Raw genomic sequence first — 17,101 nt, 5'->3', positions numbered from 1 at the left:
TGAACAACCTCAGCTCTGGAGTTTAACCTATGTAAGCCAAGAGGAGGAAAGGGTTTGTCTCGAATGCTGGAGTCCATCTTGTTGGAGAGTGTGTCCTCTGGTGTCGGCAGACAACACTTGAAGAGGAGGAAGCAGTTCAGTTCAGAATATCATGGTTCCTGTAGGGACAGCTCAGGACTAGCAGTCCTTTTCAGTCCCGCTTTTCCACTTAGGTGGTCGTCAAGCATAATTAGGGAGTCATTCACAATTCATCAGTTCACAATCAGTCACTAGTTCACAATCACCACTCATCCTGATTATTTTTCATTTTAATTTTTTTCATTTAAATTTTTTTTAATTTTCCTTTTTGTGTTTGTGTGTGTATGTATGCTCGTGTGTGTGAGTGCACATGGTCCTAAAGTTTAAAAGACATACTTAAATCTATATCATCAATACATCCTGACATCCTCCTGTTAAAATACCCATTATATTCCTTTGAAATACATCATAAAGTTTTAAAATTGTTGTAAAATACCCTATAATATATATTAAAATTGTTGTAAAATATCCTATAAAATGTATTAAAATTCCTGTAAAATGCCATTTAAATTAGGTCTTTAAAAGACTTGATATTTCATCTTAAGACTTAGTGTTTAAATGTTAGTAAGACAGACAGTGGCGTGCTGCAGAGGTATCTTGGTGGATTTGTCTTCTCCTCCTCTATGATTGGCCGAAGAGATGGGTTTTTTTGGGCTCCATGAAGGTACTTTATTCCCAGGACAGACATTCTTTCTTGTAGGGTCATGAGGCCAGAGAGTTTGTGAATGTATTTGTTGCTGGTGTAAGTAGGGAGTCTGAAGCACCTTTTTATAGCCAGATTTTGAACGACTTGAATTTTCCTTAGTTGAGTATTCCCTACATTGCACCAAGCAGGCATTGCATATTCGAAGAGCGGTCTTATATAGGACTGGCAAACTCTTAAGGCTGTTTCAGGGTTTGCTCCTCCACTGTTTCTTGGCAGCACAGAGAGGATTTTTGGATAAACCCAGTAGCAAAGGTCATCTGCAAATTGGGAGACTTGTCCCTCTCCTCTGGGTGGGTAGTAAATATCGCTAATGTAGATTAAAAATAGCAGAGGGCTAAGAGCTGAGCCTTGGGGTACGCCGGCTTCTGGTGTGAATCTGGTAGAGGTTGACGTTCCCACTCTCACTGCGATCTCTCTTTGATTTAAAAAAACTGTTTAAAAGCACCACTGTTTGTTTGGGGAGTTGTAAATTACTGTCAAGAAGTCTGCAATTGTCACCTCTTTTTTATTAAATCCTCTCTGTACATCTTCTGCAAGGAGGAAGCAATGCCTGGCGATTGCTTTTAAAGACTGGAGCTGCCTGTGGGTTTACCTCACGCCTCCTCCAATGAGGATAGAGAATTCAGACACCCCCCACCCCCCCACTTTTCACACCTATTTGTTAGTTTCTGTTGGGGGGTTGCTGGACTAAGACTCCTTTGTTTAGTTCCCTCCAAAATAACTCCAGTCAGGCTTGAGAACTGTGATACAGGCCTGAGTCTTTTGTCCAGCACACATGGCTGAGGTCCCAACACAGTCATGTGACATTTGCTTAAATAAACTAAATATGTATATACAGTAGGAGAGGAGCAGCTTAGTTGGGGGCAGAAGGGCCTTTGTTAAATGTGATAGCAGAATATTCAACACCTTCATCCCGTTCTTCCTCGTTGTGTCTGTGGCGTTGAGCTGGTCTGATGTTGGAGTAGAGAGAATCTGCTTGATTCTTGGTGAACTTAACACTGGAATAATGAAGGTCATCCTGCTCCTCTTGCTGGCCCTGAGTTGGTAGACACTGCATAGATGCAATACTTTTAATTTAGAGGGTTGCAGATTTGATACTTTAAAAAAAATGTTAAATGATAAACGTGATGTAGCTTCTTGCCCTTGTCTCGTGAATTTATCACGGCTGCTCTCACTGTTTTTGTATCTCTGATCACTGGAGCTGTAACCTCCAGATAGTTTCAGTGTCGTGATTTGTTTCATTATCATTCAGGTTTATAAGCCTTTCATCTGGATTTGTGAACCCACATTTAGAAGCACAATAGTCTCTTTTTCTTTGTCATACCTGTTCCCTGTTGTCATCTGGTCTCTCTCCACACTGTTGCTTGGAGGCCCTTTTCTTTCTGTTTAGAAGAGTCAAAAAAAATAAAAGAATGGATCATTTAACTCTGATAAGCTGGCCGCTGACTTTATTTAATTTTCAGGTATTTCATGAAAAGGTAAACTAAATGAACCAGCGTCACACAGGTTTTAAACCAGCCTTCACCTCTACTGTACTCAAAGTTGTTGTGTGCGCACACAATGAGAGATTTTGGTGACATTCAGGGTGCGCTTATATGTTCAAATTTTGGAAAATGGCTTAGAGTATTTGGGTAAACTGTAACGCAAACTGCTTACTTAATCAATATGAAGACAGAGAGGAGTATGATAGCCAGTACAACAACCATGGTGGTTACGGCAACTGTTGATGTCCATGCTCCTAGGAAAGGGTATAAGGTGACAACACTGACCAAAAGAAAAAAACATAGTAAAGCACTTATAGTTCACATTGACAAAAATAATTGAGCAGTATCAGAAGACAAATGGAGATTAAACATATAGTTTAAAATATATCATTCTATAGCATTTAATGGACTCCTGGAAAACAAGAAGTATTTAACCCTTTTCTGCAACTCTACCAAAACAAAACAAATTTGAACAAAGATCGCTCATTTGGTTAAATTAATGTCAATACTAATCATACAATATATGTTTACATGTGTTTACTTTGCAGAAAAGAGCTGGCTAATTTGATCTTTAATTGTAGAGTTATACTTTTCCATACATTGCATAGCACTTTTCATCATATTGATGTATGATGATGTAATATGTCCTCGATATAAAATCATCAACTTCTTTTATAAACTGACACGACACTGGAACCACTTTTATGTTGGTTAATATGGACTAAATGTGACTATTTCTTTAAAGTTAGCATTTCAGTCTGAAGTTAATGTGCTTCATTAATTACTGACACAACCCTGTCTCATCACAATTACCTCTGCTATACTTATATCATTCAAAACAGTTATATGATGTTCTCTGCTATTTAGGATTTCTACTACTGCCAGTCAAAATAGAACAATAAAAAAGAACAATTTGATTTACGTTCTTAGATACTGCTAACCAGACAAACAGTAATTTGTACACTTTTGGCTTAAAACAAAACCAGAGAAATCACAGTTTTCTGCCTGCACCTATAGTCGAACAGGGGTGCCCAAACGTTTCAGTTTGCAACCCCAAAAAATTAAAAGTGTCAGAGACTGGGAACTCCCACTGTTCCTGGAGTAGGTTAAGGCATATAACATAACAGTGCACAGCCACGCACAACAATAATAATAAGCCAATAACACTGGTAACACAAAATAACAACACAGAAGAATACAGCAGCCTAAAAAACATTATTTGAAAAACAATTATTTTACATGGTAATTTATTGTAGGAAAGGCTAGAAGCAGAATACAAGTAATATCCCTTTACATATAGGCTATAGACTGAGTGGATACATAAAAGAGACTAAATTATCACACGTGTGGAAGAAGCAGACACCTACACTGTTGCTGTAATGAGCAAACTTAATTTGAAGTATTTTTACACATTCATTTCATTTCGCTCCATGATATGGTTTTATTTGAAATTGAACTACTTGTTTGGTTATATTTTACAATAATAGAAAAAATATACAACTTTAAAGATTGATTTTTGGGGGCTTCCCAACCTTACTTTGGGAACGACTAGTAACTGGTCTAACAAAGTAACTGTAAATGTATGTAATGTTAACGCGATTGTATTATACTGACATTTTCCCAACCAGATTTTGTCCAAAACATTTCAGCATAAGTGTCAATTTTCTTTTTGAAAAACTAAAACACAGTCACAGTTTTTCAGACCTTCCCCAGGTGAAGATCACAGTTGAATGATCCATATTTTGTCATCTTAGAGCAGACGTGATCGGGGCATTTTCACACAGAACATTCAACCAGTGGCTCTCTTCTGCTTGCATAGCATCATTTAATATGTTCAGATTACTGTTGTTGTATAAATTTACTGTAAGTGAATGGAAACTTACCTGTCACATCAATTACAATCAAGATAGAATTATGGCGTCCTATTCCATTATTGGCTTCACAGTAATAATTTCCACTTTGTTCAGCTCTGATGTAAGTGATAGTGAAGGTCGGCCCTGAAGCTTCTGGAGACTCTTCATTCTCTCTGTACCAGGTATAATTAGCTGCTGGGTTAGCATCACTGCTACAGGCCAGAGTCACTGAACTGCCCTCCATTATCTCAGCAGAGGGACTCACTGACACAGTGGGAAGCCTTGGACCATCTAGGAGAGAGAAACGTCATAAATATTTGCACAAATACTTTGTACCTTTGCAGGTTTTATAAACTTAAGAAGTTAAAACAACCTAGTGTCCTGAACGGATTTGATTAAATTGTCTGTAGCATGTGTATTGTAACAAGAAAGATATTCTTAGTTTCATGGCACTTGAAGTAATAACAGCCCAAATCTCCCCGCATATGCATTCTTGTAAATAAATTGTTGGTCCAAGACAAATTCACATTTTAATACCTACAATAGACCTCCATCAGTAGCATATCCTGAGCACCATGTTTATTCTAACTTTCAGTGATAAATCCCTTCATCTTTAAAGCTTATGGTGGCAAATACTTATATTAATTAATATAACTTTTTGACGTTCATGTACAGTTATGGTGACTATTTCTCAGCTGTGAAGTACGAAACATATTCTTTGTTGCCTCCATAATATTAAATTTTTTTAAAACCATTTCCCAACTCTGTGAAAAGGGACTATCCACATCGCACGTATACGGAGGGTTAAGAAAGAAATTGTACCAAGAGAAACACTTTTTAAAATGATTGAACCACATAAGATTCTATGTTATCTGATTCCTATCATAATGCTGCACGCCATTCGCGTTTACACAATTCTATTACAATTTTCTGTGCAACAAAATGAATGAGACTGTTTGGTGATAGCACAAATATTATGTTGACATTTTACACTGCAGTACTTGAAAGTATTATCTGGTATGGGATTCTGTTCCCTGAAAATGAAATGTTACCTTCAGACAGACGTAACCAAGCCTTTACGTGTAAAAGGAACCAATTTAAGCTCTCTTTCCTTCCAACATCAGTCACACTGCTGAAAAAAAAGCTAACAGCTTAGCCTGGCCCCTACTGAACCAGTCCAATTAAGTATATCTAATCTTAACCTGAAGTATCTACCTAAAAGGTTAAAGTTGTAAATTGTGTGTATGGTTTATTATTGCTATTACTTTATATTTTGTCATTTTATCCTTAACATGGCCCTCTTTGTTTTTCTGTTTTAATCTCTTGATTACCCTATTTACTCTGTTATTGTGCGCTGTTGTAACAGGCGATTTTTCTTTCTTATCTAATAACCATTTCACCGACATTTGACATTGATAAAGATGCCTTCAGATGTTCTTTTCCCCAGCTCATTCTCGGCTGTACAGCAATACTCTCCGGAGTCAGAGGACAGGACGGAGCCAAAGATAAGCTCTGCTTCTTTGCTGGACAGCGTCCGATTCCTCTTGTACCAGGAGAATTTAACTGCTCCGTCAGCATCACTGTTACAGTTCAAAGTGACTGAAGTGCCCTCCATTATTTCCCTTGAAGGACTTGTTGACACAGAGGGAGCATTCAGAGCATCTGGTGTAAAAATAAAAATAAAAAAGTTGATTCATTTAATAGGTCATTTATAAAAAATAGACCCAAGGTAACTTGCGGTTAACTTCATGAGCCTCCTTTATGTTGCATGGAATCTTTCTGTATATTTCATACTGAAGCATACTCACACAGCGAGGGAGAGCGATAACTTTCGAGTCCTCTCACAGCACAAGAGATATCGTTTCCTGGATAAAACAGGTCTTTATAGGAAGAATTTTCCTCATTCAGGATTTTCTCTCCATTCTTGAACCAGACATAGGAAATACGACCGGCAGGACTGCAGCTGTTGTGACATCTCAGCTCTGCCTCCGTGTGATCCTGTTGAAATGTTGCCATGGTTACCCGCACCTGGAGAGCTAGATATGTGAGGAATAAACCACAATGTCAGAAGATAGCAGTGAAACATTTTATTATCATAAACGTTGTAGTCGAAAGCATCATCATTCAAAACATCGACTTTACTTATAACCCAAACATAAGTGAGAATCATAAAATCAAATACTTTGTCTGTTAAGAAGGGTTCAAAGTTGAGGTACTATCACCATGGGGGCATCGGGTCAGCATGCAGGAATCCAACAAGACTTGAGTTTAGGTAGTTTAGGTCGGTTTATTTCATCAAATTAGGTAAATCATGAGGGTAACAGAAGACACACATGGGATTGATCATCCATGCATTGCTGACCTGTCACCCCATGCGAGGATGAAAAAACGTGAGTGTAAGGGAGTGCAGTCTTAAATAAGGAGCAGGCAGGTGAATTCAATCTAATTAATTAGTGACAGAGTGCAAACAACAACCAATCAAGGGGGAGAGGAGAGAGAGAGAAACCAGGAAGTGTACTAAAGGAGGTGCAGTAGGAAAAGAGAGGAAGTGAAAGGAAACAAAATAGTGATCTTTACTACATTGTCATTAGATTTATGTTTAATCTTAAATTAAGAGAACAGTTTAACTGCACTTTTTATAAAAGTTAAATACTTTAAATCCCAATCACGAGTCATCAATGAAAACTTTTGGGTTTCAAATGTTTCTTTTGCTGATTTTTGTCCTCCTCCAACATTACCCATGTAACTTTAACGTCTCTGTGTGTGAGTATGTGTTCTGAGTACCTGTTACAGTCAAAGTTGTTCCAGGTAAGCTGCTCTTCCATTCAAAGCTCGATGTTTTGAATTTAAAGTGATACTGCCCTGAATCCCTCTCTCTCAGGTCAGAGATTCTCAGAGTGGAGCGTCCTCTCTGTCTTTCAATAACCCGAACACGATCTGCGTACTGAGAGTCTTTACTTATGTCCTCAGGCTGTGTGTGATCCTGCCACTGATGACTACGATCTGGACTGAACCAAATTTTTCTTTCGTAATTCTCGTAACTGAAGTAGGTGGATGAAATGTCCACTGATGAGCCTTCTAGGGAACAGATGCTTTTGACATCATACATCACTCTGTTACAGATTTGATCATGGACACCTAAAATAAAAGTAACATTTTAGTGAGTTTTGGTTGGCAAAATGGAACCAGGCACATGTTAAAAAATAACATTTGTATTCTTCCTTTTTGTATTTTTAAAGCACAGAAGTAAATTAGAATTGCACAACTCTGGCCATTGGAAGTATAGGAGCAGTCAGCAGAATGATCACAGGCTTTCTCCAGGAGTTTAAATACAATACATCACAGTGAATACTTTGCATACAAGAATATATAGTATTTCTTGTCTTCACAAGTTTATGTTACATTCTGAAATTTAAGCTTTTTAATCATATTATTTGAATAGATCAAATTGTTTCACTTGTCATGGGACATACGCAGTATCTTTACTCTCAGCTGTTTTTTGAGTTACTAGCTGCTGCTGAATTGCAAACGTTTAAAACAAGTAACAGGCACCATCATAATGGTGATGTAAAACTTACACACTGATGTAGAGGGGAAATTCTCATATCCCTTTAAAGCACAGGCAAAGCTGTCTTCAGTATAAAAATATCTTGTCAAAGAAGATGTTTCTATCTGAATGTTCTCTCCATTCTTGAACCAGATGTAGGAAGGATGAACAGCTGGACTGCAGCTGCTGAGACACTCCAGCTCTGCAAAGGTATTAGTCCAGTAAACTCTAATAATGTTCACCTGCACCTGTAGAGCTGGATAAATAAGGAAGCAAACAAAAATATCATTGATTAACATCACAATGTCTGACACATGGAAAGAATACAAGAAATGAACAGAGCCTATGCGTCTAGTACGAGGAGCTTGTGTGTAAGTGCCTCAAAACTGACGTGGAGATTTCAACTGTTTGCAAATTCATTTAGAGGTGATGCTTCAAAACTGCTGTCTACAAAAAAGACTTGCCATAACAGATGAATCATTGGAAGCAGTCTGGGGCTTCAACAGTTACTTGAATCTTTCTAATGAACTACTGAGCTAGAAATCCAGAGACAAACTCTTCATTAAATCACTGATCTACAAAGCATTGGTAAATGTTTTTTTCTTGTTCATATTGCCATTGGTTGCAGCGTATTAAACCCTTAAGGATTCATAAAATTATGAAACTATGCTGTTTTAAGTATCACAAGGTAATCAGTACCTGTGACAATCAGAGATGTAGCAGCTAAGTCATTGTGCCATTCATCACTTCGTGTTTTGAATTTGAAGTGATACCAGGCTGAATCACTCCATCTCAGGTCAGAGATTCTCAGAGTGGAGCGTCCTCTCTCTGTTTCAATGACCTGAACACGACCTGCATACATGTAGTCCTCACTTAGGTCCTCAGGGCTAGAGGGGAACTTCCACTGGTGACTACGCTCAGGAGTGAACCAGAATTTTGAGGTGATTGCTCTGTAACTGTTGTAAGTACAAGAGATGTCCACTGATGAGCCTTCAGAGGCACAGATGTTTCTGTCAGTGTATGTCACTTTGTTACAGTTTTCACCTTCAACACCTGGAAGAAAAATGTTTTTTAAACAGAAATGTATAATCTGCATTTTTTACAGTGCAATATTAAGCAGCATTGATCCTGTGGCAGTTAATGACAAAAGGCTGGTAGCTATAGAAAAGGGGAAAGCTGGCCAACAGTACAACAGTCCATGGCAGTGCAATAGGTTCAAATGCCACCAGGTGTCACTCTCTCAATGGCAGACTGAAATGTAAACTCACACACTGGGTTTGAAGGAAAACCCTCATGACCTCCAAGGGCACAGGTAAAGCTGTCTGCAGGATTTAAGGCTGAAAGTGGAAACGCTTTTTTTTTTAAAAACGGACTCATCCGTCCATTCTTGTACCAGATGTAGGAAGGACGTTCAGGAAGATGACAACTGCTGTGACAGTTCAGCTCAGTTGATTTAATCACCTCCACATGTAGATCTGGTTCTGTGAAGAAGGCACAGGAATTAAGGCACAAATGCATTCAACATAGCGATATTACATTTTTACACCTTAGGAATACAATGTCTTAAACAAATGTACCCCATTTCACCTTTTTTGTATTTTATTTTGCACTGATACAACCTGTTATTCAAATAGACTTATTGGGGCTTTTGCAGTCTCATAAACAAACAAGAGCAATTCAAAAAGCAGATAGCAATTGGAACAAAAAAGAACTCAATTTAAAATGTTACCTGTGACAGACAAAGTAACTCCAGGGGAACCAGTCACACGTCCCTCTGGTTGGTTTGTTATGAACATGAACTTGTACTCAGCTACGTCACTCTCTCTCATGTCGGTGATTCTCAGAGTGCAGTTGTTTTTATGAAAATGATACTCCACACGATCGGTGTACAATGGGTCAGTTATCAGATCCACAGGTTGATTTCTATTCACTTTTGTAAACCATAATGCTCTCATAACTTTTGTATTCTGCTCATTCCAACTGGGTGGAAATGTGTAAGTGCAGTGTATGACAACTGTCGATCCTTTTACAGTACAGATCTGAGTAGAAGGGTAAGTCACTCCCCAGCCATCCTGACCTTTTACCACTGTAACACAGAGAAGACATTTTGATCACAATCATGACTACAGATTTAATCGTTTGTGGAGTCTGATGTAAACCTCATGGAGAAAAGAACTCAGGCTCATCATGTCTTAAACAAAACCTGAAAACCTAGTTCAGTCATTTATTACTTGTCAATGTTGGATTTTTAGGAGAAGATGATCCTGGGACTGAGGGATCCAACGGGACAGGTATGAGATCCAAGATGTGCAGCCACCAGTTGATTGCAAACAGCATTTCTTCAACTTTCTTTTTATCACCTGAAATAACACACTTTTGTTTATCTCACAGCTGCACAACCGTAACTGACTGTCCTGGATAACCTTGAGGAATTCATTGACTAATATGTCACTTGATTCTACACCATGAATTACATCTAAAGAGATCGTAAAAAGGAACATTTAATCCCAAAGCCAGTTGACACAAAAACGATTTTGCCAATCTGATTCCTTCCAGAATGAAACGCCAGGAAATCATGCTGTTCTAAGATCAGTGAAATTTTACTTTCTAACAACAGTAAGCTCGTCAACTAAGACTCAATGCAAGAACTGCACTCACTGAGGTACATTACCAGTAATTCCAACTTCTATATGTGGCAGTCTTGAATAAACACAGGAATAACTCACCACTCTGAAAAAAGAAAACATTTCCCTCAAACACTGTCACCTGACCAGCAACACAGCTCACATACGTTACCAATGAAAAAACAGTATCAACCTACAATCCCACAGCATTATGGGCAATATTTTCAGTATCCTAAAGCAACAGGGTGAAAACCCACCGTTGCAAAATTTGAATATTGGGAATACAGTAAAGAAAAGTATGTACAACGACACAGCAGAAATCTCAGGTACCAACTTTGGCATGAATGACCAGTTCCCCCATGAAATAATGGGCAGACCCAAAACACTACACCCCATCTGTAAAAAGAATGTGCAAGAAAGGAAAGAAAAACATTTGTTTCAGTTGACAAACTGTATTGATGGTAAACTCTTCCATGAAACAATAACTCCCTCGCAAAATTCTGATTCTCATTCCCCCTCTAACCGCCTTCCACCACCACCATTAAAGATGCAAAGACACAAAGATGCTGATTGCTTTAATTAAGATGCTCCTTTGTTTCATCATTAGCCTGACCCTCGTGCCTTTGTTTTGTAGTTTGTGTACAATTTTAATTATTATGTTCTTGTATTGTATGTCAATATTCTTCCCTTTTTTGTCCTCTTCTCCCAAACATCTTCATCTTCAATTGGTAATTGATGCACAGACAAAAGAGCCAAGGTATTCAACCACACATATGTAGACTACACGCTGATGTCTCTTGAAAGAAACTCATACAACTGAATCAGTCATAAATTTGATTCAACACTGCAATTTAATCAAAGCTTATCTGCCCATTTCAACTCCAGAAAAAGAGAAGCCATCTTTAATTCATAAGAACATTTTAGAACATAACATAAGAACATTAAAATACATGGCAATCCTATCACTACTGCATTTATTTACAGTCCAAATAACAATGACTTCTCTTTTTAATATGTCTTATTCTCCAACAGTGTTGATCAACAATCCTTTTTCGTGACAAAGACAAAATGATGAGGAGCTAAAAATAGATTGTTGCCCAAGCAGTATCCGTAACCTTATAGGATTAAGGCTTCCGTTTATATCGATATATACAAAGCTGAAAGCTTACACATGTAGCTCTTCTCTTCAAAATATGTATGCCAGGGGTAGTTAAACGTACTCTTACCACACTGTGAAAGTTATCCACTACAAAGTCCTTATTTTGAAGAGAGAAAACTAAAACTAACACATATGTGTATGATTCTACACTCTACATTGAAGCAATATGCCCTTTAAACCGTACATTATTGACTCACTCCAGGATGTGATACAATTATTACACAATTGCAACGTTACATAATCGTTCTCATTACCATTGATAGTAGTATCCCTGTCAAAGGTTCAATCATTACAAAAAATAATTTTCCACTGCTTTTTGTCACCCCTCTCTTTTATATGTTTATTCATTTATTTAATTTCACTTGCTTTCCCATATGATTATTACTATACGACAGCTCATTTCAGGTTTAATTAGTCTTCCATTATGTTTATGTATACTGTTTATTTATTTTTAATCCTACCCACATTGCTCTGTCTCACAACTAAAACACACAGTAATCCAGTAGGTTTGGTTAAAAATAACAATCTCTGTTTTATTTACATTTAGATTTTAAAAAAAACACATTTTCTAAGTGAAGAGATACAGAATTTTTTGTTTTTTTGCCTGAATAGAAAACTAAAAACGAGTTTTTTCAAAATCATCACAATACAATAACTATTCCTTAAAATGTAATGGTACAAGGAACAGAGACACAATAAAAGATGAAGACTTGAAACAAATGTACTCTTGGACTTGATATATAATCTGAAATTACCTGTCAAATAGAGAAGAAGGACGACAAATCCACTCCTTGTTGCAGTTTTGGTAGCTGCTCCTTTCATCTCAGCGTAGCTTCAGTTACAATAAAACATGCTGATAATTAAATTCAGAGATAATAATCAAGATATAAATTAATCACATCTGATCACTCCAGTCTAGAAACATAAATGTTGTGTCTTTACTTGTACGATCCTCTGTGATCTGGAGCAGGAGACAGAAACGGGCTGTTAAAGTACACCACTTCCTTCCTCTTCACAGAATAGACGTATAAAAACATGAGTGAGATCACAGTGTGACTTCTGTGCTCTCCGGCCTGTTGCTACTTAACCCCAAAAATCCTCAACACAACAGCTCATTAACATTAAAAGACAAAACTATTTACCACCATGACATAATGAACCATGTAATATTGCATTATTAATGTCAGCAAAAAGTCCCAAGATGCTATAGTTGCAAGACTGGTTTATTATTATGTATTAATACATCTCTTAGATGTGGACTTAGATACACATCCTGATGGTACGACGGAGGATTAGACACTTTAACAAGGCAGACAAGTGCAGATAACAGATACAAATAGTTGTGTTGGGGCTTTACTTATGCAGATATGAAACTACACATGCTTTTGGCACATCATCATCTTCACATTGTCATAAAATATCAGCACCCTGAAAAGATACTGCAAGAAACTGAAGAAAGAACCACACTGACTTGATGGAAGTTGTCTGCAGAGGAAAAGACTTTAAGAGTTCTACTTTCATCATTTTGCAGGCTGGTCTCGAACTTGTTAATTTACGAGATTATTCTCGTAAATTTACAACTTTAATCTCGAAATTAAAAAAATAATAATAATAATTTACGTGGCCCTAATCCTCCGTTGTATTACGGTATTAATATCTTCAGCAATCAGATTTGAAGTTGTGGTCTCACAAAGAAGCTTTCTTTCAAATTCATAACAACTTTTCCCTTCAGTTTTTTAACCAAAAAAGAAAAATTATACATTAAAAGTTAAATAAATCAGTTGGAAAACAAAGAGATATCAGTGAAAGAAGGAAATAGAAAGTGAAAACCTAAAATTAACTGTGGAAATGGAAACATATTTTATAGGACCTGGCAAAATTAAAATCAATTTATTAATACAATAATCAAAATGTGACTCTTGACTAACACCAAGTGGCACCAGTAAGACATTTTTAAACTAAATCATGATATACTGTAAATGTGTCCCTATTGCATTACTTCTATGTGCATTTAAAAAGAAAAAAACTGGTTACACTGGTTGCTTGTGCATCATTTTGACATCACTTTCACAGCGTTCTCAATACAGTCTTTGAGGGATATTGTTCCAAATTTCAATATCTATTCATTTCTTCCCTGGAAGACAAAGGCAAACAACTTTTTTTCACTTTTGGGTTCTTTTTTGTACCTGCACAGGAAGGCAGATAAGAAGAGTTATTTAGAGATAACCTTAAGCTATAGGTCAATGTTTTACCAAGTAATACAAATGTATTTATAGGTTTGGAATGCCACAAAAGTTGTATTTACAATTTAATTTAAGCCATGGTTACACCTACGATGAACATTTTGTAGCTAGATTAAATCATTGATTATCTTTAAATTACTAAACTGGTCAAATAAAAGCAGTCCATGTAAGTAAAACGTTTTAAAAGAAAAGAGGAACAGAATTATCGGAGCATGATTACAATGGCTGTTGTGGTGTCAGGTGTTCTTGACTGTGCTGTACAGTGCTGCTGAATCCTCTCCAGTTTCTTGACTTCCAGTTCTGAGGGGAAAAGTCAAGTGACAATGATGTTCAAGTAAGAAAAAATAGGATAACCGGAAAAACTGAAAACAATCAATGTTTATTTTGTAGTGAGGATGATGTCCCTTTGTTAATAGCTGCTCACCTCATGGCAGCACTGTTGCTTTTAAATTTCACAGCTGCGTACTCAGTGACATCCTGTTGCTCTGTGTGTCTGCGGGGCCGAGCTGGTCTGATGGAATTAGAAAAGTATACACTGGCATACTGAAGGTCGTCCAGGTCCTCTGGTGGTCTCTGATTAAGTGGAGTTTGAGTTTGATTAACATATTTTACATTTCTAAAGTACATTTTAGTAGAGGGCAACAACCAAGATAGAGAAGGCTTAGGTAAGAGCACTTACAGTGTGATGTGTTAAAGATACTTTATTTCAGATGTATTTAACCAAGAGAAACCTCATTGAGATTAGGAATCTCATTTACAAGAGTGTCCTGGCCAAGAGGGGCAGCAGCACAACAGACAGACATAAAACACAAGCATCTACACCCTGAAGCATCTTTCTCTACACCATCAATCTACTTTAAAAAATGTTTTTAAAAGACCAGCTCCCCCAGACACAGATCATCCTGCACGAGATTCCAGGCCGCAGGAGCAAGGTACCTGAAAGTAAATTTCCCCATTTCATTTCATTGGGAACAGATAACAACACTACGTTTTGTGACTGGGTTGCAGAGCGAAGACTGTGGCTTCCACAAGCACGGCGCTACACCGGGGCTAAGGGGCGCTATAGCCCCATCACAAATCTGTCTAGCCCTGGTTAAGCAGTGGCGGTTCTAGACCACTTTTACTGAGGGGGCCAAACTGGAGCCAGTTGTTTTGTCAGAAGGGAACATTAAACCATGGTGAAAAATAGACAAAGATGATCACTTTAAAAAAATATATAAATATTATGCCAAATAATAGCGCACATCATTAAATACCACAACATTAAATATATCATGATTTATATTTGTTTCAGTAACAGAATTTAATACTAGATTGTGAGTCCGGTTGTTGAGTCAAATACTGTGTATGTGTTTTGAGGGGGGTTCTTCCTTTTGGAGGAGGGGCCACAGGGGGGACCAAGCTCAGTATTACAGGGGCACTGGCCCCTGTTGGCCCCTGCCTAGAACCCCCCATGCGGTTAAGCCCCCTCACGTATTATGGTAGTTTTCTTTTATTTTCGAATAAACTGTAAAAAAAAAATTCCGTTTCCCAAACGTTTCCCACACATGGACGGTACTTGGGCGAGAGAGCGAGAGCAGGGGAGAGAGAGAGAGCGCGAGAAAGTGCAGGCGCGCGTTTGATGTAGCTGCAGCTACTTTCCCTGCTCCTCTCTCTGCTGTCATGACTGTGAGCATCGCGGGGCACACTGAGACACACACACCAACATATAGCCTACATTGCTGCACACACGCTCACACAAACACACACACACACACACACTGGAGCGGGGAAAAAAAATCCTGCCGCCATCCCTGGGCTTCCAGTACTTCTCACATGAATATAATTACACATGTATGAGGGAATCAGATTACAAATAAGGCCATGCCAATGATTTTGTCTAGCATAGACACTGAAGGCCAGCCAACTCGATAATATACAATGATGAGTCAGGGCACTAAGATTTGCTATGAATCTCAAGACACCATGATATACAGTATCTAAAGATTGTAGGCACTGAGAAGATGCATAAAACATTACACCTGCAATACAGTAAGAATTAGGAGCACATATCAAGTGCCCCCTTGTTTGAATGAGTGCAAGTTTAACATCTAAGGTGTTATGTGCTACAGTACAATAAAAGCATCAGGAACCTGTTTATATTGGACAAATATGAATTGTTCTTTCACGACAGCCAATATTAACCATGCTTCATGATGTCTGGGGAAAATATTGGAATGATATAATTGCTTGTAACAAGTTAGCTGATCAGTTTTTGACTGAAATATTTGCCTCACCAGAATTCTAAATGGTAAATGGATTTAAGATTGTATAGTACTTTCTTAGTGTTCTGACTACTCAAAGCGCTTTTCACACTGCAGGTCACACCTGATCCACACACTGATCGCAGAGGCTTCTACATTAAAGTGTCCATCATTACTAACTTATTCATTAATGTCCATTCCCCGCCCCTGACGTAGCAGCGGGAGAAACTTGGGGTTAAGTGTTTTGCCCAACATGTCAACATGTGGCTGCAGGAGCTATGGATCAAACCTTCTGGTTGAGAGATGACCGACTCTACCACTGATCCACCCCAATGTATTCAACATGCTTTCTATATATTGCACATTTAGTCTGTTGGATTCATGACTTATAAGATAGCAGTATGAATAAATAAATAAATAATTCTTACCTTCCCCATGTTGCCCTGTCTCTTTTCAGTCTTTGAATGTTCATTGGAAGTCCTCCTTTTTCAGGAAGAATGGAAAAAACAATAATTACAACGGGAAACAACAATGATTTTTCCAGTAACAACATGTAACTTTCCTCCCCCGAAGAAAAGGTCATCAAAGGAAAATGTAATTAAGATATAATTATTATCTGTCCCAGACTACCATGTAATCCCTACCTGTCCTGCATGAAACAAACTGTCAATGTCAATTCAATATTTTTACCCATAATTGTCTCCTAAACCTTACCAAGTTGTTTTTGTGGCTTAACCTAATCAAGAACGTGATGAAAGGTTTGAAACAGTCAGTTAAGTCACTGTAGGTGTAGTCAGCAAGACTATTGGTCTATTGGTTATGTGTAGAGAAAGAGCAAACAGTTTATTTGTGCAGATTTGAAAACAAATGTACCCGGAGAACTAAACTAAATATTCAACAGTGTGTGTCTTAAAGTAGACAGTGGAAGATCGGCAAAACTTTTGACTGGATAATAAAACTTACAGAGGATGGATGTAGGTAGGTAGATATGTGTAGGATGGATGGATGGATGGATGGACATTATAGGAGCCCCAGTTACCGACTGGTGCAAGAACCCTGTCTGGTAGGGATTATTTATTGTTACTTTTTTATGTCTTTCCCTGAACTTTTGGGTTCAAAAAGTTGTGAAAATGTTCACATGAATCCGGCCTGTTGAAAATTGCA

The 17,101-nt window shown here is 37.8% G+C and overlaps 1 protein-coding gene and 1 long non-coding RNA gene across 2 annotated transcripts; both read right to left on the bottom strand.

Moving 5' to 3' along the window:
• Positions 1–1,304: 1,304 nt before the first annotated feature.
• LOC132983232 (B-cell receptor CD22-like) lies at positions 1,305–12,304 on the bottom strand. Its single transcript, XM_061049477.1, has 10 exons — positions 12,207–12,304; positions 9,398–9,754; positions 7,700–7,924; positions 6,906–7,259; positions 5,930–6,157; positions 5,526–5,783; positions 4,152–4,412; positions 2,441–2,522; positions 2,109–2,166; positions 1,305–1,835 (listed from the first exon to the last, which is right to left on the bottom strand). The coding sequence occupies exons 1-10, from the start codon at positions 12,271–12,273 to the stop codon at positions 1,638–1,640; spliced, it is 2,088 nt and encodes a 695-aa protein (XP_060905460.1). The 5' UTR covers positions 12,274–12,304; the 3' UTR covers positions 1,305–1,637.
• A 1,645-nt stretch (positions 12,305–13,949) lies between these two features.
• On the bottom strand, positions 13,950–17,077 carry LOC132983237 (uncharacterized). Its single transcript, XR_009674819.1, has 3 exons — positions 16,366–17,077; positions 14,119–14,267; positions 13,950–13,994 (listed from the first exon to the last, which is right to left on the bottom strand). It is a non-coding gene; the product is annotated as an uncharacterized LOC132983237 (long non-coding RNA).
• Positions 17,078–17,101: the final 24 nt, after the last annotated feature.

Source organism: Labrus mixtus, chromosome 2, assembly GCF_963584025.1.
Source record: "Labrus mixtus chromosome 2, fLabMix1.1, whole genome shotgun sequence".
NCBI classification, from domain to species: domain Eukaryota; kingdom Metazoa; phylum Chordata; class Actinopteri; order Labriformes; family Labridae; genus Labrus; species Labrus mixtus.
The sequence above is the reverse complement of the archived record's forward strand: the minus strand, read 5'-3'. Positions and strand labels throughout refer to the sequence as shown.

Coding starts and splice junctions, on each gene's coding strand:
- LOC132983232 (XM_061049477.1), bottom strand. CDS start 12,273: ATGAAAGGAGCAGCTACCAAAACTGCAACAAGGAGTGGATTTGTCGTC. Junction 6,158..6,905: donor AACAACTTTGACTGTAACAG/GTACTCAGAACA, acceptor TCACATATCTAG/CTCTCCAGGTGCGGGTAACC. Junction 2,523..4,151: donor GATTGTAATTGATGTGACAG/GTAAGTTTCCAT, acceptor ACCCTTTCCTAG/GAGCATGGACATCAACAGTT.